Consider the following 25930-nt stretch of genomic DNA (forward strand, 5'->3'; position numbering starts at 1 on the left):
TTAGGACCTTGAGTGGGACCTAGATCTAGACCGGGAGGGTGATCTGGAAGCAGACCTGGATCTAGACTTGGACCGAGACCGGGTTTTTGAGGCTGACTTTGATCTAGAGCGCGATTCTGATGGGTTTGGTTTTGATTTGGAATTGGACCTCGACCTGGACCGGGTCTCCTGGTTGGTGCCAGCATCTTCACTCTCGCCTCGGCCTTCCCTCTGGCCAGACTCGGACTTGGCACGTTCCCGCTCCTTTGACACGGAGCGGGAGCGGGAGCGCGATCTGGACTGGGAGCGATCGGTGTCTTCCTTCTTCTTCTTGCTGCTGCCTGACTTGCTGTCTCGCTTGCCACCTCGTTTTCTGCTCCTCTCGCTCTTGCCGTGGCTGTGGCTGCGGCTGCGGCTGCGACTACGGCTCTCCTCCCGGCTTCTCTTCCTTCCCTTCCTCTTGTCCTTGCTTTTGCTGCGACTCCTGCTCCGGCTCCTGCTGCCCCCTTTGCTCCTGCTCCGGCTCCTGCTCTTGAGGAGGCTTTTCTCCTGACTTCTGCTCTTCTCCTTGCTTCTACTTCTGCTCACGCTCCCTCGCTTCTCCTCCTCCACTCTTCTCTCCTGACTCCTGCTCCTGCTTTTACTCTTACTTTTATGCCTGCTGGGGCTCTGGCTCTTGGATTTCCCGGCGCTGTCATTGTTCTGGATCTTCTCCTCGCCTTGGTCTCTGCTCTTACTGCGGCTCTTGTCAGCGCTGCGGCTGCGGCTGCGACTCTTGTCGCCCTTGCTGGGGCTCCTGCTCTTTTCCTTCTTGCTGCGGCTGCGGCTCTGGCTGCGGCTGCGACTCTTGCTCTGGGAATGGGAACGTGACCTGAAGAGGCAGAAGGGGTGTTTGAGTCTTATGTGGCTTTATACTTCCTGCTACTCATGACATGGAAAGACCAAAGGGGATGTGTGGAGGTATGGCCCACTACATGATGGACAGCTTGGACTGGCCAAGGACTGCTTTCTCAACCTCCATGATTCCAATCCGGAGCTGGAAAAACTAAGGTAAAGGCAGACGGGCAACAGTCTGATCAAATCACAGGGAGGAGTGCTGTGGGTGCTCCCTGACCTCCCACACGTTTACCGAGGAGACTGACCTGGATCGGGACCTGCTCTTAGAGTGACTGCTTTTGCTGCTGCCACTTCGGCTTCTGCTCTTACGGGAATGTCTGCTTCGAGAGCGAGACCTAGGGGGAGAAAATACATTTTTAACACTTGCTCACAAAAGACTAACTGATTATAGTCAATCAACCAAGATATTGTTCCAGTCAAAAATACCTGTGGACACCTGCTGCGTGCCAGGCAAAAAGTCAAAAGAGAAATCTCTCCTGAGCTCTAGGCTCCTAGATCCAGGTACCTGTAAACATTCCACCTGGATGGCTCACCTAAATCTCTCAGCACCTTCAATCCCGAACATACAGCCCACCCCCCTAAGAGCCATTTGTTTCTTGGGCTGGGTTCCTCATTTTCACCAATGCCACTGTTACTTACCCAGTTCCTCACACTAGAGATCAGAGCCATTCTCTTATGCCTTCACGTCCTGATCTTGCCTCTCAATCTCCTCCAGTCTGCTCCCCTCTGCGAGCCCCACCACCTCTCTCTTCTGGTACCTCAACAGCCTCCTGACTAGTCTTCCTGCATTCTTTTGCCCTTTTCATATCCATTTATTTCATTGTGACCAGAGCCATTTTAAAAAGCCAGACACTCTAAGCTTAAAACTTTTTCGGTTAAGTCCAGACTCTGGCCTCCTTGGAGAAATGACTAATTTCAAGGGTAGGGCAGATGTGCGTAAGATGGGCCTATGACATCGCATGACAGAAACAGGAAAACCTGGGGAGACTCCTGGGCACCATCACCAATGACGGACTCCTGTCAAAAATGTTTAACCTGCATCCCAATCATCTCTCTCCAGACCTAATTCCCAGTTCACAGGAAGTTAGGGGATAAGGTGCAAATTCCTAACACCAAGAGGTAATATAAATCCAGAATTTTTGAAAATTTAAAGAAAAGGAAGTCTGATGGGGGAAAAGTAGGGGAACTGCCCAAGGCTAAAGAGACGCGACAATCACTTACAATACATACTGCATTGAGTTCTTTAAAAGACCCCCATAGAACAAGTGGAGAAATCTCACTACAGCCTTGATGGTAGGTGATTTTTTGGAATTACCATTAAAATTCCTAGGTTAGAAAATGTTGACATCTCTGAGCACACTGATCAATCTTACTTACTATCATTACAACTGGGACACACAGACCTCACGTAACAGGAAGCACAAAGCATGACCTACAAAGTAAGTGTTTCTGCCAAAACCCTGACCCTGCTCTCACGCCCTAAGATCAAATTACACATTTACAGGAAATTCAGGGGAGAGGATAAAGCCTGTGTTAAATACCAACACATGGAGGCCATCAGCAAAATGTGAACTATGGAAATTCAAATGACCTCATTTCTTCAACAAATAAATGGATGGAAAGTAAAAAGGGGGTGAAGCAGGACATGTTGGTCATTAAAAGATTTAAGAGACTGTCATCAGGGAAAAAAAAGAGACTGTCATTGAAATGCAATGTGTAGAACTGCTTGGGATATGAACAAACAAGGAACAAAAAATATATGTGAGATGAATGCACAATTTTGATAATAAAACTGGTTATTAAAGAATATCATGGAGGTATTGTTAATTTTGCCTGGTATGATAATGGCATTATGGTTTTATTAAAAAAAAAAAAAAAAGTTAGAGATACAAACTGAAGTATTTATAGGTGGAACGACAGGAAGTCTAGACTTACCTTAAAACAAGCAGAAGGGGGGTGAAAAAACCAGACTGGCAAAATAAAGACTGCAGCTGAAGGGTGACAGGGTAGGGGGTTCAAGGTGCATGAGATGCCTTTCTCTCACACTACAGCACAGACACTCAGTAGGTATTTGAAAATTTCTGTAATAAAAAGTTTAACTGAAAAGCATAAAGTCTAAAGGACTTCCTGTTACTCTTAAATCCTTAACCTGCCTCATCTCAAGCTACTGTCCTTCCCCACACTGGCCTCCACTTTGGAAAACTCACTCTCATCCCTAGGCCTTCAAAAAACGTTGTTCTCTTTGCCTGAAAGGCATTTGCCCTTGCTCTGTCCACCATTTCCAACTTATCCTTTAGGGCTCAGCTTCTATGAAATTTCCTTAAGGAAGCCTCTGCTGGTTGGGCTCTATGTATTTCCCTTGACAGACTTTCATAATGATAACTGTTGAATGCCTGTGCTCTCCACTAAATCCAAGTTCATGAGGACAGGAACCTTATTTGTCTTGTTCACAATTGCTTCTTTAGTGCTTAGTCAGTGGCTGGCCCATCTGCAGAACAGCTGCTAAATAACACAGAGTCTCCACTCGAGTAGCTAGGGCATCTGGCAGGGAAACCAAGAGACCAGTGGTCATGCTTGCCCCCAACCAGGCTATGATCCAGGGCACTCAAGAAGACATGGGAAAGAAGGCTACTGACTCTGCCTGTGAGAGAGGACTTTACTTCTATTTGAATTCATGACATAAGAGTTCAAAGTTTTACAAGTTAGTGTTCAGTTCAAAGTTCTGAGTTATCGAACCAGATGGGACCATGTCACTGAGAATTCCACAGGGGAATGTAAACAGAGTATTTACGTGCTCGTTACTAACTCATGGTGAGCACCCACAGTACCTCGAATGACTCCGGCTTCTGGAGTAGGACCGGCGTCGTCTAGAACCTGGCTTGTCTTCAACCAATCTGATTTTTCTGCCATTGACTTCAGTTCCATCCAACTTTTCCAAAGCTCTTTTCATATCAGAGTAAGACAAAAATTCGATCACCCCTTCATTTTTGCGTCCCTTGTGAGCATCTGCATAGGTTACCTCTCCCGCCTGACGCATATAATCCTAAAGGAAAAAAAAAAAAATTCCCCAAATAGGTTAGGAGAGTTTTTGCTAAATTATCTAATGCAATCATCAATACCAGAGTTTTTCCTTTAAGGAGAAATGCCAGCTTTTCTCAGAATGAAGTTTACTCTTAAGTACTTCCATCTACCTGCCAGCTATTTACTAGGGTCTTTTTAAGTGTCAGGCACTGGGTGAGTAGTAGGGATGATGAACAGGTATTACTATTGTTTTAAATAAGTTATTTTCGAATATAAAACTTCTGAATTAACTATCATTTTCTAAAGTCTTGTTTGAAAACATGTATGGATAGTGAGAAACATTAAGGTGAAATTTAATCCATAAAGGTTATGAAATTAGTCTCAAAATTTTATTTAAAATTATTGTTACATCATCTCTTCCAAACAAATCAAAGGCAAAAAGGAACAGAAGAATCTTTTAAGTGTCTGTTCTGTCTCTTAAAGTGGTACCCCCACCTATGCCACTTTACTACTATAAGCCTTGTCTCTTACCATGTTTCAAAAGACTTTGTATGACCCAATGAAATAACTAATGTGTTAGGTGGACACTAAGGTGATACACAAGTAACAGGATCTATAAGTAGTGTTTGAAAGGGCAATGGAATTTGGATAAAATTAAAAATTTAAGAGACTTACTGCTAATTTTTCTACATTTATTTATACACAATATGCCATACACTTAATAGATATTTTATGGAACAAACATATGAATGAATATTCAATAAACTCATTGCGGTGGAGTTGATTTGATTCACAGTGACCCCTCTTTGGGTTTCCGAGGCAATATCTCTATGGAAGTAGATTGCCAATCTTCCTTCCGAGGAGTGGTGGTGTGAACCACCAGCCTTCTGGTTAGCAGTCAAGCACTGATACTCAATAGCAGATCATTTTTGTATCCTATGTTCTTCTATTTCACAAACATTGAACACACGCCATTTTATAGTTATTTCTCTGCCCACTGCACCATAAACATGTTTACATGTCTTAACATATAACACAGAGTCTTTATAATTAGTGTGTGTAAGATTTCTTCTGAGGATTTCTCAATTGATGGGATTTTTAGGCTACATAAGAAGCTCTGGTAGCATAGTGCCTAAGGCACTTGACTGCTAACCAGAAGGCTGGTGGTTCAAACCCACCAAAGCCACTCCTTGGAAGGAAGGTTGGGCAATCTACTTCCATAGTGATACCACCTTGGAAACCCACGGAGGGTTGCTATGAGTCAGGTCCGACTTGACGGCACATAACAACAACAACAACAACAACGACGACGACAACAACATAAGGAGCTCTGGTGGCATAATGACTAAGGCATTTGACTGCTAACCAGAAGGTTGGCAGTTCAACCCACTAGCCACTCCGCAGAAGAAGGAGCCATCTATTCCCATAAAGATTTGCCACCTTGGAAATCCAACAGGGGTCACTATGAGTTGGAATTGACTCGATGGCAGTGGGTTTATTTTTGGTTTTTAGGATATACATAGTCTTTTGCTATTATTCATAATGTAGCAATGAATACACCTCTGTACGATAAAATTCTTTAATTCAAGTGAATTACTTGCAGGAGTGAGAGTTCTGTGCAAAGGGCAAGGAGTTCATAATTTATCATCTAAACTGGGATACATCTGAGAGTGAAGGAGGATGATGTTAATAGTCATGCCAAGATCAGGACTGTTCTGAGCAAATCAAGGTATTTGACCATTCTGCTAAAAGGGCTTAAAGAGTGTCACTACATCTGTTCTATACTGCCATACTTCTAAATTAGAAAATAATAATTTAGTTCTAATTATAACCATAACCCCCACTTCATATATGAGAAAAGTGAGATCTAGAGACATCTGTCATTCATTAAGGTAGTAAATGAATGAGCTGGTGTATAAACCTAAGCCCTCAGACTCCAGAACCTGAATTGCTAACACCCTTCACACCAATTCACTAGCAGTCTAGTACCACATCATTTTCAACTCAATGCCATCACTATTGGGTGTTACGAATTTACATATTTTCAAATTAACAATACCCCTTTAATATGCTTTATTTTGGCATTTCCTTGATTAATAACTAACATCTATCGTCCCAGGAACTGTTCTAGTTTAATATAAAAAATTCCGTAATCCTCACAATAACCTTAAGTAGAAATTAGTATTAATCCCGTTTTGCAGCTGAAGAGTGTGAGGCACAGAGAGAAGTAGCTTGCCATGGCCATTCAATGGTGGAGCTGGGATCCAATCCAGGCTGGCACCAGAGCCCATCTTAGGGACACTGTGGCTTACTAGGAAATCTGCTCTATACTCTCATTCTCTGAGAGTGAGCATGTCCAAAGTGACAGAAGTATAAAACCAACTGTGGATGCTGGCTAGGCCCCATTTTAACCAAAAATTTAAGGATTACTGTGAGAAATTAAGTTAATCTCCTATTTAGGGACACCACACAACAGGCTGGCATTCTCTACTCTCAGAGTATAGCTTGCCAGTTCCCACTTACAATGTCCAACCCCTAACACAACACTGGAGTCACTCCTGCAGAGGGTACAACTCAGGTCAGGAACTCAGGGAGGGCTGCTCTCTATATGCTGACAGCCAGCAGGAGGGACAGGGGAAAAACACTGACTAGCAGTCAAAGCCTGGTCCCAGCTCTTCTGCCGAGATCATCTGTATGACTTAAACTTTTCTGGATCTCATTCTGGATCTCTTGTTAGAGAGTTACTTGATAAGTTGAAACTATATATGACTGTAAAGGATTCCTAACCACTTTTCCTTGAACCTAAATATACGCACTTATTTTGGTAAAAATGACTTGTTAAAAGATGAACTAAACTGAGATGTGAGATAGGAAACTCAAGAGTATCCTTCTCATCTGTCCTCCTAAGACCATCTAGGTTAAGCCACTACTCTAATTCACTTTTTCTTCTTTGAAAAAGAGATTAAAAACCAACACTGTTCTCAAAAAATGAGCCTGGGTTAGTGTTGGATGGCCAACACAACACTGAACCTTAATTTTTGACATGAAATCATTTCAGAAAAAAGTTTTCATGAAAAGCAAATAAACCTTATGAAAGAACTCGTGAGATACTCAGTTTCACCAATGAGTATTTGCAATGGAAAGCTGACATAAACTTGCATGTTGTAGCTAATGCTACAGGACACACTGATGGTTGCAACTTTCTCCTAATTGCTGAGAACCACTCTGGCATCTATCTCCCTATAACATTTTCTACCCAGGAACATTTCATGATAGGTTTGTCCTTAGAGTGATAGTCCCATAATGTAAAGCAGTAGTGAGACTCTATCTTTTGTACCCCTATGCAATCTTTCACCAAAGAATTTTCAAACACTTTGGGAAGATGCTCAAACACATAACACCAATACATTCTGAGTATGCCTGTGGCCCACATAAAATTACCTGTTTCCTAAACTAACTCTTGCCCAACTTTACCCCAGAAGATTAACGGGACCCAAACCTTTAGGTCTTGCCAGCTGCACCGACTTGACAAATTCTCCACAATAAGCCTGTACTCTGTGCGGGTAGGAGGGCCGTATTTATCTCGGCCACTTCTTCTATAACCATATCCACCTTGGGAAGGTTCAAATAGGTAAGATTACTTCAGTGGAGGAAAAGGAAAAAATGACATAGCACATATTCCCCTTAAATATACTATTTATCTCCCACCCCAAACAACAGCTATGTATTTAAGACTACTCCCACCCTTAATTCTAAACTAGATTCATTTTTATTTCTTAAAAAAGAAATCAGTTAAACATGAAAATTTAATTTAAAAAGTTGTAAGTATACACATTCATTAATTTTTATATTTAAAATTAACATGCATAAATTAAAAACTATTAACAATTTAACAATATAGAAATAAGTAACCAAATTACTAATCAGTTACAGGTGTTACTCACAGTGATTAAAGTTTTGTGAATATTTTATATAAAAAAGATTTTCAGGCACCTATTTCAGTTTAATCTCATCTGTGTCTAACCCTTGGGATCCTCACCACCCAGGTCTAATGGGGAAAGGTTGCGGTCGTCACATGGCTTCCTGTTTTTGGTCAGCCAAGGGCCACAATGGTTCAAAGAGCCACGCATGGAAAGGTAACCCAAGGTCAGCAAATGGAACAGGCAGTCATCTTAGCCTCAAAGGATTCTTTTAATTAAAACATTGAGGTCTTTGTTAAATCTATGTTAAACAATTGCATTACAGAGAAAAAAAACAACACAAACACATATCATTAAACATATTATAAAGTATTAAAACAAGAAATTTATGTCATTATTTTCATTAACATTAAACATTATCAAAGATGTTTATTTGCAATTCTACATTAAAAAGATACATAATTTTATAAAAACAAATGGCTTAAACATCAGTAATTTAAGTTTAACATTAATTAATTAATTACTTTTAAAAAAATTAACACTTAATAACAAAGTCACGTCACTGATACAAATGCCCTTTAAATGCTTACTGCGTCCAGAACCGTAACTGCCATCTCGACGTGGGCCGCGGGCATGTTCAACAATTACTCGCTCACCACAAAGGTCTTTGCCATTCAGTTCATAAACAGCATCATCTGCATCACGCAGATCATCAAACTCCACAAAACCATACCTAGAACAGAACAAACAAAATCCTGGTTGGCACTATTTTGACCCCCCAACTTCACTAACATCAAAGAGAAAGCAATGAGGTTCATGCTTAGCAAAGGTTAGGTGGGTTTTGCAAACTAGGGGTCACCTTTCTCTTCCCTTTAGCTGAAATCACTTTGCTCTGGGCCAAGAGACACTGCCAATGGACAGGGAGACTTCTCGAAGTAGACTCCCATCTTTCTAGAAGAGGTTGGCTAGATACAGAGAGATTACTGCCCCGAGAGGTTGATGGCAACTGCAAAAACCTATACAAGGATGCTTGGTACAAGTTCAACTACACGATTATTTGCTCTTTCAACATACCACATAAAAATCCATCTTTTGAAACTGTAGTCCAAGTGATAACTTAGAGAACAATTAGACTTACATTCAGGCACTGTGTCTTAACTGTTAAATCATGTTTTGAACTAACATACCAAGTAAAATCACAATATTTTAAATCTCCTTGGTGAAAGAAATTAAAAAACAAAACCAAACTCTAGTTCCTCCATCTAAACAAACTAGTAAAAAGGAAATGACTGTTCAAGTAATTATCAGTGGAAAAATTCTGAGCTAGTCACTTTCTTGTGACATTCCAAACTCACTTCCGTGAGGCTTTAGATAGGCTGGAATTCTCGAAAATCTCTAAAAAGCATGCAAACTTCTTTAGACAGTATTGCTAGGAATTTTCCAGCAAAGAGATTTGGTGGTTGAACCCAAAACAAAACGCTCCAAAAATCCTATTGATGCCTATTAAAGAGTACAATTTATAACACCAAAGTGCAAAATTTGTAAGATATTTTGAAGCAAAGTTAAACAACACTGTAAATTACTCTACTAAGAAGTGTTTAGTGTGGTCCAAAATGGCTGTGGTAATTCTAGCTTTGTGACTTGTGCCTGTAATTAAAAACTGAAATCATCTTACTGACCATACCAAATCATAAAGGGAAATCACAAGCACTTTCTTTAAACTGTAGCAAGGCCATGCACACAGGCAAACACTGAAGAGTGTTCATCAATATTTAAATGGATTCCTGCATATACTGAACCTAAAAAGAGGTTATAAGACTTGCTAGGAGTTCATTTAACCTGTTGACAAAAAAGTATTCCACTAATTCCTTAACATGTAACATTGTTAAATAAATGAGAGCCTCAGAATTGCTGAATTTTTCCTTACTAAGGAGTTCCTTCAAACAAGTTTCTCAAGGTGGCACTTTATTAGGTTACAGTGTGCAGCTCACGACTTTGGAGGGTGTGTTATACTGAAATGTCTATGAGTGGCATTTAAGCTTTACGAGTCACTGGATTTCAACTCCATTAAAAAAAAAAAGTAACAGATATAATAGGTAATATATCGTAGCTATTTTTTCCTTTCCTAGGTAGGATGGATCATGTGGAGAGCTAAACAATTGTTTCAGGGACAAAATCAATGAATAAAACAAAAGAAAAAAGGCAAACACAAAAAAGAATCTAAGCACTTTCTACTTTGGTTTTTTCCTAAAATAGATCTTAACATACTAAAAAAAAAAAAGTGCCTTTCTTAATTTAGGTGGGGAGACTAGGCATGGGTCTGTTTTGTCCACGTATCATCGCTCTTGGCACCATGCAAGAGCCTGATGCCAAGCAGAGGGACGAAGGACACATTCAATACTGACAGGATGAAGAGGCAGGCCTTCACTTCCCTTGAAGAGCCACCCATTGGCTCAGCACCATTCAATGACCATGACTGACCTAATGGGATGTCAGAAGGAGAACACAGGCTCCTGAAGCTTAACCAAATGAACCCTAGGGAAGTCTCGTTTTCTTCAGTAGGCTTTACAACCACTTAAGGGTCATAGAATGTGTGACCCTAAGCTCCGAGAGCATCTGAAATGGAAAGCTGAACTACTGTTCCTAACAAATGATGCTTCTGCCTCAGAGATCTCCTGTGCTCACCTGCTCTGCTCCAAGGCTTGTATGCAGAACAACTCACTCTGATCTTGCAGGGTAAGTAATGACAATTTGTTATGTGGAGGCACATTAGTTAAAAACAAAGATTAATGTTTGGAGTGAGCCTTCTTTGCTGCTGAGGCTGAAGCAATGCACAACTAATACATTCCTCCCCAAGTTGTAGGAACCAATTTGTGATGCTTGAGGAAAATGACCCTACAGTCACTTCCCAAATAATATACTTTCTATAAGTTCCAAAAGTAATTTAGTCACCTTTTTGGGGTATCCAAGTCACTAGTGAAAACAGGTGACTTGAGATTAAATTTCACAGAAAAATTCTGGCTACTATGATATGAAAAGCCACAAAATCAATGTGGAACATTTTGATGTCAAAGTTTAGCCCAAGGATCAAATGAGACCGTAACTTCTCTCTGCCACTGACATGGTGGGTGTGTTCAGAAAACTTAAAGAAACATCCTCCCCCATAAGAAGCCATACCTGGTAGAACTCATGCTCTGTAAGCAAAACAGACTGATCGTTTGGTTGCTTCCACAAAATTGTTTATTTAGGGAACTTTACTGGAAGAATGACTTCAATTCATTCAGTAAGTAGAGCGAATGGGTCCCCTAAATAAGGTAGGAAGACTGGATAATACCAATAAAATATTACCTAGCATTTATTAAATAATCTCTATATACTAGACAATGCCAGCTTATTTAATATTTGTAATACTCAAGAGCCAGGCACTATTATCCCCATTTTAAACATGAGGAAACGGAGCACAATGCTAAATAACAAAAAAGTGGCAGAGATGGCATTCAAAGCTACCTGGTCTGACTCCAGAGCTCAAACTTGGAATCATTCAGAGTAGGGCAAAAGGGATTGGCCTAGTCAGTTCTGCTACAAATCAGCACTGAAATGCACATTCAAATCACTTTACTTTTCTGGGTCTTACCTTTATCGGTGAAATGAAGGGGCGTTACTGTATTATTTCTACAGTTTTGCCTAGTATCAAAAGTGAGATGGATAAATGTTAAATTTAGTACTCCTCTGGCTTAATGATTGGATACTTTAAACTCTAAAGTTTGGGAGGCCTGGACCAGCATCAGAGGTATGCAACAGCAACAGAGAAACAAAGATACATTACCTAAAAGACCTTATAAAACTACTGTATGAGTCCCAATTTTAATTTTACTTCAACATTTAAAACTGTCCTTGAATTAAAATGTAGTCCCTTCAACAAAGTAAAGCTCTCTCTGGAGACTTGGTAAATTGTTCTTAACATCCCCTTTGCTCTTTGCAGCAAACACAACAAAAACCAATTTCTTCTCCTAAAAAACACTCTCCTTTTGAATCCTTTGTCAAAGTAAGGATGGATACAGAATACACACACACATATATCTCTGGTATGACCTGTGAATAAGCCTCACAAAACACAACCCAACAGGTAGGTTTCTTAGTTACAGACATTCTTCCTTTTCTACTCTATTAAAAGCAAAGACTTCCTTTCAATTGATTCTAGTATGAGAATGAAGAAGATGGAGAAATTTAGGAGAATAAATCTAAGACAAATTTTAAAAGCCCCCAATAGTAGGAAAAATGACAAAAATAAACAACTCTCAGATTCCATGCCTTTCAATCTTTCTCTTCTATGTCTATGTGAAAGAATAAGAAGCGTGGTCTATTAAGCATACAATACTAAAACTTGTACTTTCTTTAACACTTCTGTGCTATTAACTTTTATCAAACTGGTTTCCTCTGTTTTTTTTCCCTGACAAATTTAGTTAAACAAACAACGAAAAAAAGAGTGGTGATGATGGTGGATTGCTGCTATTTTATCCCTAAAAAAAGTGGGTGCCATGATTCTTACCAACTATAAACAGACAAGCAGGCAGGCATCTGGCCACCACAAACAAAAGCCACACTGAATTAGGAAAGCTGTTCTGATCCTTATTCAGTCCTTACACCACTACCAGTGCTCTAGTCTTGCTCATTCAACAGCTGACGTACTGCGCAGGCTATCAGTCAGAGCTCTGAAATGGGAGCACTGGAATCACTTTTTTTTTAAACTAAGGCACTTCAAGATTTCAATTTTAGAAATGTTAACTATACTTCTTCATCCAAGAACTATCATCTGAACCTCTACTGTTGCTCAACAGCCTTTCCTTGATCATAATAAACTACATTAATGGTCCCAAACACCACCAAGTATATCTTGTTCTCTGTGGGTTCTACTGAAGAGGATGCTGAGGCTATCTCACCCTTTTCAGGTTGGCTTAGGTTCATTTCTGCCTTCTAAACAACCTCACAAAACAGGGAGACTAGAGAAAAATGCTGTCTGAAATGCTGTGCATGACTTGCTATGCACTTGATCTTGCTGATCAATGGCTAACTGAGCAGTGCACGACTAAGGAGTGCTCAATTCTAGCTAACTGATGGGGAGTGGATATGAGGAGCAAGGGAAAGCAAGCCTCCATGCGCGTGACCACAGTCACCCACCAACACTGCTTACCAAGGGGCATGCCTCAGATGTTCTCTCTACAAGAAAAATTGGCCCCTTTCCACAGTGGATCTCTGCTCACCTTTGTCCTAAAACTGTGCCACATGCTTTTCTTTGTATGTGGACATGATAGTCCTCAGCCACCATCAGCAGGATGTGAGTTTGTTTTCCCAATGTGGTGAGCCATTCCCACATTCATTCATTTTCCTTGTAAGAACCGAACCTCTCCATGGCTGGTCAGGATTAGGGATGTTGCTGTAGCCAAGGAAAAATTTTCATCTGTTGAAGTTAACCCATGGGTGGCTTGAACCCTCAATCTAGAGTCAATAGCACTGTGCTTTAAGGGTAGAGTCTTTAAATCTACCCTATGAGAAATGGCATTCAATGAATAGGAATCAAACACCTTATTTTCGAAACACTCAGTGTTGGTCCAAAGCTTCAGGTAACTTGTTCTTATGAGGTGAAAAAAGTTAGGACATACTGACAGGATAGTAATAAAAAAACAGTAATTCTTGTCTCAACAAAGTGCTTGGAAATTTGAAGACAGACACTTATAACCAACTCTCTAGTGCTCAGGTGAGGCCAACTCACAGAAAGCTTTTAACTCAGAACAGTGCAACTGCTGCTGATTCCAAAGGTCTGTACCATTCCAGGGAACCAACAGTCAGGCCCTCAAAGCAGAATTAGCCAAAGGTACATTTACTGCTCTGGGTCAGTGACCATGGTTTCATTTTAACTTTCCTGGTTGTTTATAATCCACAAAACAGTGCTTATTTTTTTTAGCCACTAGGAGCTCCTACCACATAAAGTAGGTCCATGAGACCCTTTCCTATCCTAACACAGGAGGCTGTCCTGGGCATTCTTCTCTCTTTAATCTCTGAGGAGGGAGGGCCATCAAGGTCACCCGGAGAAAGTGGATGACTTACCCGTGCTCACTGAGTGGCAGAGCTGGGGTGCGACTTCAGGGCTCACCATTACCCAGTCTGGGGCTCTTTTCCCGTCGGCAAACTGGCAGTTCCTGCACACCAAGAGCTCTCTGATTAGAGCTAGTGTAGATTCCTGGTCTGCAAACGTTGACCACAGCTCAGTCTGCACTTGATCTTTCCCCACCTTCAAAGAAGAAAACCTACCTCATGATTTCCCTCTTCTAGACCCACTGACCATCTCACACCTTTGACTCCTCCTCTCTGGCTGCCCACTCACTCTACTGCCAAGTTCTACAGCTCTCACATTCTGCAGGGCCCTCACTGATGTTTGTTTGATTAACTTAATTCTAGGCTGTGGCTATTTTTACTTAGTCAATGTGTCTCTTTAAATGTAGCAAGAAAAGTCAGCTGATATCATTCCTTTGTTCAGAGATCTATTATGACTCCTTAATACTTCTGTTTATGTTATTCTCTTTACCAGAAACACCTTGACTACACAAAACAAACCACATCAATTTTATTTCAGATGCTTGAGAATTACCTCCTTCATGAAGCCTCGAAAACTTTGCTGACTCCAATCATTTTAGCGTTAGCATTTTTATTCAAGTATTACATGGTCATGTTTTTGTGGCTTTTCAAGCTTTTTTTTAGTTTTAATTTTGTGCTTATCCTTTCATTTGATTATGAGCTCCTTGATAATAACAAAGGCTAATACTTTTTATTCAGAATAGTGCCTGGCATATAACAAACAATTTATTTCATTCATTCCTCAAGACAAGTGTGAAGAATGTACTATTACTATTCCTAACTCACAAGTGAGAAAAAGGAGGCTTAGAGAAGTTAAGCAGCTTGATCACTGTCAAGGAGCTCTTAAGTGGTGAAGGTGGAGTTGAACCCAGACCCACTTAACTCCAAAACCCAAGTTTTAGCCACAAGGCTTTATTTCCTATATAAAGGCAGATGCTGCTCCTTCACTTCCATTATCCTGAGTACATAATGTTTTTCAATCAATTTCCTAGACTTAATTACAATCTAACCTTAGACAAGTTAGGCCGTGTTAAGGGTTTTTTGATACAGTGAGGTGAACTCTCCAGGGAAAAAAAGAAATCGATATGGGACAGGGTGAAGCAGCTCTAAGCTACAGATTTGTGATAACCAGGTTACTTTCACTTGTCTTTTGGTTCCCATTAGCCAGTGCCAGCCATCTGGTCCTTCCGAAAACATGTGTGAGTTCAGAACATAACGGACTGGAAGAATAGAGGAAAAATAAGATTATTCTGCGCAATCCCCATTCTGGAGACCCCACATTAACCCCTGGAGTCTGTCTTTGGTTCTAAGATTTGGCAAAATTAGACTAGCATAGAGTAGAGGGCTGGGCCTACAGGTGGTGGGTTTGACTAGATACTGACAATATTTTATTTTTAAGAATGCACCTAATTAGTTTTGCAAGGGATGATGACTGGGCTAAAATAAATGTAAGCATAAATGGTAAGGGAAAATAGGTCAGAAACCAAAAGAACTAGATTTATACACTTCGAGGTTATAAAGGATTATAGCAGCAACCAAAAAAGTGCTTTGCAGATAAGCACCTAAGATCAGATTTGATTTTGACTAATTCCAAACTATTATTATCATGACTACTCCAGTCCACAAGTTCAAATTCCTAACTACTACCATTTTAAAAAAAAATCTCACTATGTATCAAGCATTGTGTTGTGATTCACACAGGTATCATTTAATTTTCACAACTCTGAAGTTTAACGTTATCTCACAGATGAAGAAACTAAGAAAGGTTAAGTAACTTGCCAAGGATATTCAAACATCTCAGATGCTTCAAACACAAGCCTTAATCTAAAATCCACACTGTCATTACATTATCCTGTCTCCTGTGCACCAATGGAAAGAAGTGGTCCGTAAGACCAAGCATAGTTTAAGAAACACAAGCTCTTAAAAAACAAAACAGAACAAAAAAAACCACACACACACAAACACTCACTGCTATCAAATCAATTCTGACTCAAAGCGATCCTATGGGTCGGTAGAAAAGCCTCATTGGGTTTCCAAGACTAAAAATCTTTAAGGTAGCAGACTGCCATATCTTTCTCCCGTGAAGCAGCTGGTAGGCTCCAACCGCCAATCTTTTGGTTAGCAGCCAAATAAATGCTTAAACCACTGCATCACCAGAGATCCTTATACAAGCTTTAGGAGCATGGAAAATCAGTTTCATCAAATTATGTTCTATAGTGTAAAAGACAAATGCCCAAATATTAGCATGAGAAATATTTAACGGTAAGGAGTATCATTTCTGTATCTAATGTGTTCAAATACTAATGCTGTGAAAATTTACTCTCTTTTAAGCTACTAGCAAATCTAATCTACAAATTATCAAAATTTTAACATCAGGCTAGGGAAATAGAAACCTGTATCCCAGCACTGAGAACACAAATATATTGATAAAAAAATTAAACTCAAGACCCTCCTTTCTCAATCCCCAAGCTGGAGGTACCATATCAACCTTTCTCACAAAATAAACCACTTGTTGAAAAAACTTCTAACAAAAAAGAAACAATCAAACTCAGGCCCAAGGTTCTGTGCTAACAATGCAGATAACCAGTCCATTTTAAAGGAATACTCACATACTGGGGTGGAGAAAATAGATAGGATAATCATTATTCTAAAAATGAAACAAGAAAATTCCCCAGAATGGGAGGAGGTAGAGAGAAATTGGTATAAAATTCAAATTTAACTTTAATTTGCAACTGTTCTATGCATCCTAAAATAGTTTAAAAAAGGAAATAAGGTTGCTACATTATTTCACTTTTACTAGGCTGCCACATATATTTATCCTCTAAAATGGAACTTTCCAGAAAGCAATATACTTGCAAATAGTAACCTGCTAATTTTGACATTTTTAATTCAACATGGTTGCTTTCCTTAAAGGGGAGCAAACACAATCACACTTCCGTCCATTTCAGTTTTCTGGCACTTATCAAAACAGAAGGTAAATGACAATGACGTGAAAAGTTCCAGAAGGGGTCACCTATTCCCTGATGGCATACTAAAGTTCTTAGAGACTCCATCACAAATTCAAAACAAAAGGCAAAAAAGAAAAAGTGATCATACCAATTCAGAATAAAATTCTTGGGCCATTAGACAGAATTACCTTATCTGTTACTCCTACTTAATGAAACAAATGTTTACACTCAGCAAACAGTACCACCTGATTTCAGACCAAAGCTACAAACACAAAACCAGTTCATACTTACCTCAAAAATGATACCAGAGTGTTGATAGGAGTTAAAGCCTCTTAAAGGTTATGCCTCTGGGACTATCTTGGCTGTTCCCATGTCCCTCATAACTGCCCCAAGGTCCCAGGGCTGCAGTCTGTGTTTTCTTCTTCTTCATTTTAATTTTTTGGTTAAAGCTGCCATTCCCTACTGTTTCTTGGGGATACCTTACCGTTGAAATTGGCCATTTCATTCATTGAATATTTGTAGTGAAATTTTCATATTCTTTTAACATCATAGATTAGGAGCTTCATTTCATCCATGTAAAGAACTTTTCTCAAAGTTAATGTCTCTAGTCTGTGGTTCCTGACTCCCTGCCTGAGACTCCTGTTCTTACTCAACGGCTGAATTCAAACTGCCCTCCTTGAATCTTCCCTCTTTCTCTATGTCCTGGAGGTCCCTGTTCATGAGACCTACCTTTCTGGCATACCTGGCCTAGAGACTTGGTTGGGGGACCTGGTAGAGTGATAACAAGTAACATTTAAGTGCTTCTTCAGGTATCAATTGCATTTCAGAGACCTCTAGACTGGGAATCTCTCATTTCAACACATAGGAAAAGGTCATCTAGGGCATTTCCTCAAAATATGGGCATGCAAATCAGAGCACCCTGATCCCTCACCTTCAGGATACTCGAAGACCAGGCAGCCCTAGGAAGGATACCCTCATCAGCCACGACAAAGCTGATACCACCTTACAGCTCTTCAAAGAGTAGCCTGAAGAGAAGAATCAGTGGCAGCTGCATCGAAGGTCAACACCATAAAAATCACCACGTCTGACTTGGCAGTAACTTGTTAGCTAGTTAGTTGGAAGCCTTTACATAGAGACCAAATATTGAACAGGCTGAAGGCCTTGCCTTGCCCTGGAAGGCAAGTCCCAAATGGACAAGACTGATCCATCTGGAAGGAAATAGCATGAGAGAAGCTTTGACTGCCACTGTACATGCAGTATCTGGTCTGTTAATAAGAAAGATCTTTAGTTTCCAAAGTTGTCAAAAAATCATTTTGTAAGGCTGGGCCAGTTACTTAATTTCCCCATGCCTCAGTTTCCCCATCAGTATAAAGTATGAAGAGCACTTGTTTGCAAAGTGCTTTGTATATGCAGTTGACAAAAATCACAAAAAATGTACACTGTTAATGTTTCATTGTTTGCTTGCTGTGCTTTGCTGGCAAACTGATTGTGCCTCAAGACGACCCCATGTGTGCAGAGAACTGCTCCATCGGATTTTTAAGGCTGTGATCTTTCAGAAGTAGACTGCCAGGTCTGTCTTCCCAGGCATCATTTGAGTGGGTTGAAACCACCAACCTTTCAGCTAGGAGTCTAGTGCTTAACTGTCTGCACCATCCAGAGGGCTTAGCTTGTTGTTGTGTGCTGCCAACTTGATTCAGGCTCAAGGCGACCCTAAAGACAGCCCAACTGCCCCACAAGGTTGCCTAGGCTGAAACCTTTACAGGGAGATCGCCAGGTCTTTTCTCACATGGAGCTGTTAACAGCCGAGTGTTTAATCACTGTGCCAGCAGGGGACCTCTAGGAGCAAAATATTAAACTGAGCACAGGGGTTTTGAATGACTTAGCCAAATAATTATAAACGATGTTTATTAATATCACAAACTGGCTGGGAAATCAGGACTTGTGATCTTTAGTCGGGGCAATTTATGCTAGTAAAATTGAGGTTGGTCAAAATATCAATATGGTATTGTCTCTTGGGGGAGGCTCTGGTAGCATAGTGGCTAAGACACTTGCCTGCTAACCAGACAGCTGGAGGTTCAAACCCACCAGCCACTCCTCGGAAGGAAGGTTGGGCAATCCTACTTCCGTAGTGATACTGCCTCGGAAACCCAAGGAGGGGTCACTATGAGTCAGGTTTGACTCGACGGCACATAACAACAAAAAATTGTCTCTTGGTATTGACTTTTCCAAATTAATTTTTTTGTTTTTAAATTAACCAGTATCTTACAAATGAAAAACAAACTTTTCTGGAGATAAGTCGACTTCAAAAAGAAACTTCAGTACAAAAAACTACTGCATCACACTTGCAGTAATTATACTTATTAAATGACAGAATGCTATTTCATCTATAGTCCTATTTCTTATTTTTATTATCTATTCAAGAAAAAGTTCTTGATTAGAATACATGAGATAATTTTCACCTTTAAATCAGCAAGATTTTTTAAAATAAGGACGATCAATGCTGATGAAGCTGCCGTGACATAGGCACACTCATACACTGCTGGTAGAAGCATGCTGGAGTAGCTTTCCTGGAAAGTTATTTGGATATAAACCAAAATATCAAACTCACGGCCATTGAGTTGATCCCGACTCACAGCCATTCCTCTTTGGGTTTCTGAGGCAGTTATCTCTATGGAAGTAGATTGCCCAATCTTCCTTCCGAGGAGTGGCTCTGGTGGGTTTGAACTGCCAGCCTTCTAGTTAGCAGTCAAATGCTTTAGGCACTATGCCACCAGAGCTCCCAACCAAAGCAAACTCACTGCCACTGAGTCGCGATCGACTCACGGCAACTCCTCCTTGGGTTTCCGAGGCAGTGTCATTATGGAAGTAGATTGCCCAATCTACCTTCTGAGGAGTGGCTGGTGGGTTTGAACTGCCAGTCTTCTGGTTAGCAGTCAAATGCCTTAGGCACTATACTACCAGGGCTTCTACATACATTGAGAGCCTTGAAAATGTTCATTCCTACAGTGACACATGAATTTTACTTCATGAAATCTGCCCTAAGGAATGATAAAAATGCAAAGTTTTATGCACAGATGTCCACTACAAGGATATTTGTAACAGCAAGAACTGTTAATCCAGAAGGGATAGTTGGGGTAAATCATGATGCAGCCATATAATGGGGCTTTTATGTAGCCCTTAAAATGATGTTTGTGAAGATTTTAATGTAATAGAAAAAATACATGTGATAAATTAAGTAGAAAAAGTAGCACATAAAACGGCATAAAAGACCACACCAATGTTAAAAAGATTCTTGAGCTAAAAATGGCCGCTGACTCCCATATATAATTAAAAAACAACAACAACCAAAAAACCCACAATATCCAGAGCAGTTGAGAGTTCAGGAAAATAGGGACTCTTACACACGGTAGGTGAAAATATAAATAATATGGTTTGTCTAGAGAACAAAGGAAAACAATAGCTAAAGCCTTAAAAAAAAAGTATGTATGCTCTTATTTCAAACACTCCTCTTTGGAATACATTCTAAGGTAATAACTAGAAATGTGTACAAAGATTTACATAAAGAACATCCACCAGTGTCCTTTTCTACACTGAGCAATTTATGATAAAATTGCAAAGCTTTGTTAATCAGAAATAAACATGTGCTATTTTAAAATGTTAAAATAAAGAGGGCCTTTAATTATAGCCATGTAGAAACAGGGTTGTTTAAACCATCCTTTAAACAAAACTTGGTTCTAATTTCTTCTAATTGTATAATCAATCTAAAACTAAATGCTCCACCCACTTTTCTCAACAGACCCATATTCTTGGTGTATGTAAGTCCAAATGTAACTTTACTTCTGAGGGCAGAACTGTCCAGGAACAAAAAGGTGATCAGATTCCTAAAGAGGAAGTGTATACACTTTTCCTTTAGCAATTCCTGTCACCTATTTTACCATTATCATAACAATGATAAAGCATTTATCTGCCATTTGGTGGTGGGAGGGTGATTAAGAATCCACTAATAGCTCAATTAACTGGAACCCAATGACCTAAAATACTAGATTATTTCTTTCTCCTTTAAAAGACAAAAAACAAGCTCCCATCAGGGATTCAGTCAAAAGAGAAAATCCCTGTGTAGGTTCTGGGGTTGGCAGGGATTCATCTCAGTATCTCCTGCCTAACAATGCCTTATAACAATCAGGACACACGAACAACCACCTGCCTCACTAAAAATTTCAAACAACAGATTAAAATCTTCCATACTGATGGACATTCTACTTGAAAGAATTTTAAATTTTCGTCAAGGGTGAAAAACTTTCTTGCTAATACTTAGATATTGTGAAAATCCAATTAAACAGACTAGCACACCCCTGAAAACTCTGGCTGTTTACAATTTCACAGTAATATAAAGCACAGGTTCTGAAATTTATAGCCAAGTTTCCCTTCAGAGTTTTAATTCATGACTTTAATCAGCTAAAAACTCAATGATTTGAAGGTTCACCCTTTCAGCTTCCAGGCAGTTAAGATAATCTTTAGATTTGGTAGGTTTTATTTATTAACTACAATACAGAAAAACTAATTAAGATATAAAGACCTATGACTGAAACCACAAGATTTTACTTTGTGGTACCACACAAAGCACTGTACTAAAAACAAACCAACAAAAAAACAAACAAATAAACCTTCTATAATGATTCTCATAAACTAAACAGCTAATAGCCTATTTTTAATAGTCCACTGAGGGGGCAGAAATGCTGTCTTTCTGTGATGATGCTTAAAAATGTTAAGTTCCAAACAAATCTTCTCATAAAAAACTGATTTTGTAAATCTAAATCGTAAACATTATACTTAAGAAAAATTATAACATTCAGAAAGAAAATCAGTCATAAATATTATAGAAGTCTTTCTGAGGTTAAACCAAATATGCATTTACACATTTATGTGTAGGTAAAATACTAATCTGCTGCTGCTTTTGGTTACTGTGTATCTTCCAAGAAAGTGCTTTAATGCAAAGAAAGAAAATCTATAGAATCCACATATAATCAGAGACAGTGGTTAGTTACCATAGAGATGGAAGGTTACAAAATAGAGGCTGCCAATACTGTTGCTTCCATGACATACTCCTAGGATTCTCCCCCTGGTCCCATCGTGGCTTCTTGCTGGAGTTAGTACAGTAGACAGGAATGCAGGTGACCCTAATAGGATCTGAAATGGTCTGTATGGTCCTAGTAGATCTACTTCAAGTTTGTGGCCACAAACTGACTCATCTGTCTACAAAACAGTTCTCCAAAAACAGAGGCAATTTAGATTAAATCCTTGTAAGTGGCTGCTCTTGATGGGATGTCTTTGACCATCTGAGAACTGATGGAACTTTTAGGAATCAGGAATGCTAGCACTACTGTGTAGTGTCAATCGAGGATACCAACACATTTACTCCAAAGTATTGCCCTGGGTTGCTTGGCATACCAAAACCATCACTAAACTACTGCATACATAACTCTTCTTCAAATCCCAAGAGAAAAACAACCCACTGCCATCAAGTTGACTCTGACTCACAGTGACCCTACTGGACAGGGCAGAACTGCCTCATATGTTTCCTAAGACTATGAATTGTTACAGAAGCAGACTGCCTCATCTTTCTTCCATAGATTCAAACCGCAGACCTTTTGGTTAGCAGCTGAATGAAATTCCAAGAGGATCCATAAAATCCTCTCCTGGTCACTAAATCTCCTTTGGAGAGTTCATCTTTTCATTTTGTCAACTTTCTACTACGCAAGTATTTTATGCCCCATATAATTAATTCTGAACTTTATCAACAACGCTTCAGTCTAACACATACATGTGCTGTTGAGTCGATTCTAAGTTATGATGACCACATGTGTTATAGAGCAGAACTGCTCCCTAGGGTTTTCTTTGCTATAATCCTTATGGAAATAGATCACCAGCCCTTTAGGTTAGTAGTCCATCACAAACCACTTGTGCTACCCAGAGACTTATTTTTCTTCTACCATAAATTTGAAATTCTTCAGCAAGTCTTCAAAACCCTATCCATCCAAAACCTGCTTTAGAGTTTTAATTACTAATAATCACAATCCAGATGTTCAAAGATGCTTCTCAGTATCCAGTATTGTTCTCAGTTTCCAGAATTATAAGCTTACATATGTTGTTAAAGTCAGCCATCTTTTCCTTTTGTAGTCTTTCCTTTCAGATTCTCCTGCATTTCTGACATCTGTTGTTGTTGTTATATGCCGTTGAGTCGGACCTGACTCACAGCGACACCTTCTTGGGTTTCCAAGGCAGTATCACTACGGAAGTAGATTGTCCCATCTTCCTTCTGAGGAAGTGGCTGGTGGGTTTGAACTGTCAGCCTTCTGGTTAGCAGTCAAGTGCCTTAGGCAGTACGCTACCAGAGCTCCTTTCTGACAAGTTTTGCTTTAATTTCATCTTTACCTTTAATTTTCTTCCCAGAAGTCATTTTCCTCTGCAATAATTCCTGAATGTTGCTAGGAGGTCATACTGTGCCCATGATTTGGTGACTGTCATACATGTCTTCAAAAACTCTCTAATGACTTTGCCAAATTCCTTATTTCAATCTTGACTTTTCAGTCACTGATTTCATGAATATCATGGTTTAGCAACAGAATTCCAAGAATGAACAGCTCTTACAACGAGAGCCAGGTATTCAGGTTCCTGGAAGGATTTACCCTTCCTCTCAGTGCACCATTCCCTGGGTTGCTCAATTCAAGCCTTTTGAATCCATGATTTTGAATGTTTAGTGTTGTTTCTGGGTGATGCTGTTAAACTCTTAGATCCTTCATGAGATGAGAATGCAAGCTAGACTGTTTATTGTTTCTCACAAATGTTCCTTACTGGACCACTTCCTCATCACCAGTATGGCATACCTTATTCCCAGACACTTCCTCCATTCTAATCCACAGTCAAGCCATTCTTTAAAGCCCATTTCAAACAAATTTTTCCAAATAAACCATTACAAGCTTTAGTTGTTTGAATTTAAAGTGAGAGTAAGCATTTAACACAAAATGTGCATGTTATAACCATAAACACTTTACTCAAGAGCAGATTGTTTTTCTACCTCCTTTATAATTACATTTAACATAATGGCAGGCATCTTATTGGTGGGTAATCAATATCTGACCCATTAACCAGTTTCTTCATTAACATTAACATCATTTCCTGCTGAGTATCACTAGGGACCTTAGAGAAAAGACCTAACCAAATATGCTTTGCTATTAAACACGTGCATAGTAAGATGTCTTCTAATGATTACAATCCAATTTCTTTAGTTATAATTACCATTTATTGGAAGCTTGTGATAAGCCAAATGTTTTACATTTATTATCTCATTTTTCCTTTTCCAGGAAAAGGAAGAAATTTAGGTTCATAGAAGTTAAATACTTGCCCACAACTCAATAAGCAGTAGAACCAGACCCAGACAGATTCACAAAATTTAATGAATCTGTCAATTTATTTGAGATCTAGAAAAGTTTTAAACTTGCTCTCTCAGATACATATGTATCACAATACTATCAAAATTCTCCACTTTAGTATATTCCTAGGAGCTAAGAATACTATTATACAAGATGGGAAATTTCTTAAGCTTTTTACTGAAAAAGAACTCAGTATTCATAAACAATTTTCTTAGGACATTTTCCTCAGCAAGGTGATTCCTCCTCAAGATCCATTTGAAATGGCTTTTCAGATCCAGATAATTCGAGTGTCTGGTAGGTACCAATTTTTCTCAAATATGCAACATACTTTAAATTATCTTTCATAATTGTCAGTCCCCAGTATTACACTGGGGGAGGGGTGGTAAACTGCAACCATACCAAACCTGTTGCTAACTAGAGAGCTTTAAAGAAAAAAAAAAAAAAAAAAAGCTAAGGTTCCCTAACATCCATGGGTTCAGGGCCTTAAAATGCTCCCTTACTTTTTTTTTTTTTTTTTTTAATATCCACGATTTTCAAGTCCTACAAACATTTCCGGGTTCCCAGTTTTCTACGCCAAGTATCTTCTCCATGCCTGACTCATCTGTTTTCCCTGAAACGTGTAGCCCCTGCTGGCCCTCCTCTGCCAAAGTAGATCATTAGAAATACAAGTATCAGAGCACACTCAGGGAAGCAATAAGCTAGAAATTTCGAGAAGTGTGTGTTTCCATTAAGTAGTTCAGGCAGATGTGGCCACAGTGGCCAGTATTCTCTAACAACAAATTTTTAATCGGCAAAGCCATTTTTCGGTAAGTTGGAGAACGGAAACTACAGCATGGAAACTTTGTACGGAGTCTAAAAGATAACGAGTTAAGACTTTAATTTACTCTTGTAGGGGAACAGTGAGGGCTCTCCGCACGGCAAGACGATACTTTCGAAACTGTCACTAGACTATTCAAACCGGAGTCTCCCGCCCAAAAAAGTGTGCACATGGCAACTCTAAAAAGGGCCTCCTTCCAGAGCTCCTGTCAAGGAAAAGATGTGTGGTGACTGTCTGATCCATTAGCCTGGGGGAGGGAGTAAAAAGGGGGCAGGAAATCCTGTTTATTTTCAGTAGCCTTCAGAGCGGGAAAGGTCGGTCTCTATGCGGAGACGAACCAGGTTTCAGTCCCAGGGTCCAGGAAGGAAAAACCTGGACCTTCTCGGAGCCATGGAGCTGCAGTCTCCCGCCCAGAGCCCCAATCCCACTCGGGTTTCCCCTCTCTCCGTCCCACTCAGATCCTCACCATCGTTCCCATTATTCCTACACCACCCCCACCCGCGCAGGCGCAGTAGGAACCGAGGCCTACCCGCGCCCCCAAGGCGCCGCGACTATGGCGGAGCCAGACCAGGCCGATAGCTATTCCGCGCGGGGCAGGCGTTCTTCTCGTCCCCCAGGCCTCCCCGGCACCTCCAGGGCCCTGTCCCCACCCGGTCGAACCCTCTTCCGCGCTCCTCACCCGTTCTTCAGATCCACCTCCAGGATCTTCCCATAGCCCTTAAAGAAGCGCTCCACATCGCGCTCCCGGGCCTGGTAGCTCAGGCGGCCGATGTATACCCGCGGCAT

At 40.0% G+C, this 25930-nt stretch overlaps 1 protein-coding gene across 1 annotated transcript; it reads right to left on the reverse strand.

Moving 5' to 3' along the window:
- On the reverse strand, positions 1–25930 carry SRSF4 (serine and arginine rich splicing factor 4). Its single transcript, XM_007935842.2, has 6 exons — positions 25824–25930; positions 8408–8550; positions 7397–7509; positions 3705–3919; positions 1122–1211; positions 1–850 (listed from the first exon to the last, which is right to left on the reverse strand). Exons 1-6 carry the CDS (start codon positions 25928–25930, stop codon positions 1–3), a joined length of 1518 nt encoding a protein of 505 aa, XP_007934033.1.

Source organism: Orycteropus afer, unplaced genomic scaffold, assembly GCF_000298275.1.
Source record: "Orycteropus afer afer isolate SDZICR_OR568_19922 unplaced genomic scaffold, OryAfe1.0 scaffold00031, whole genome shotgun sequence".
In the NCBI taxonomy this organism is placed as follows: domain Eukaryota; kingdom Metazoa; phylum Chordata; class Mammalia; order Tubulidentata; family Orycteropodidae; genus Orycteropus; species Orycteropus afer.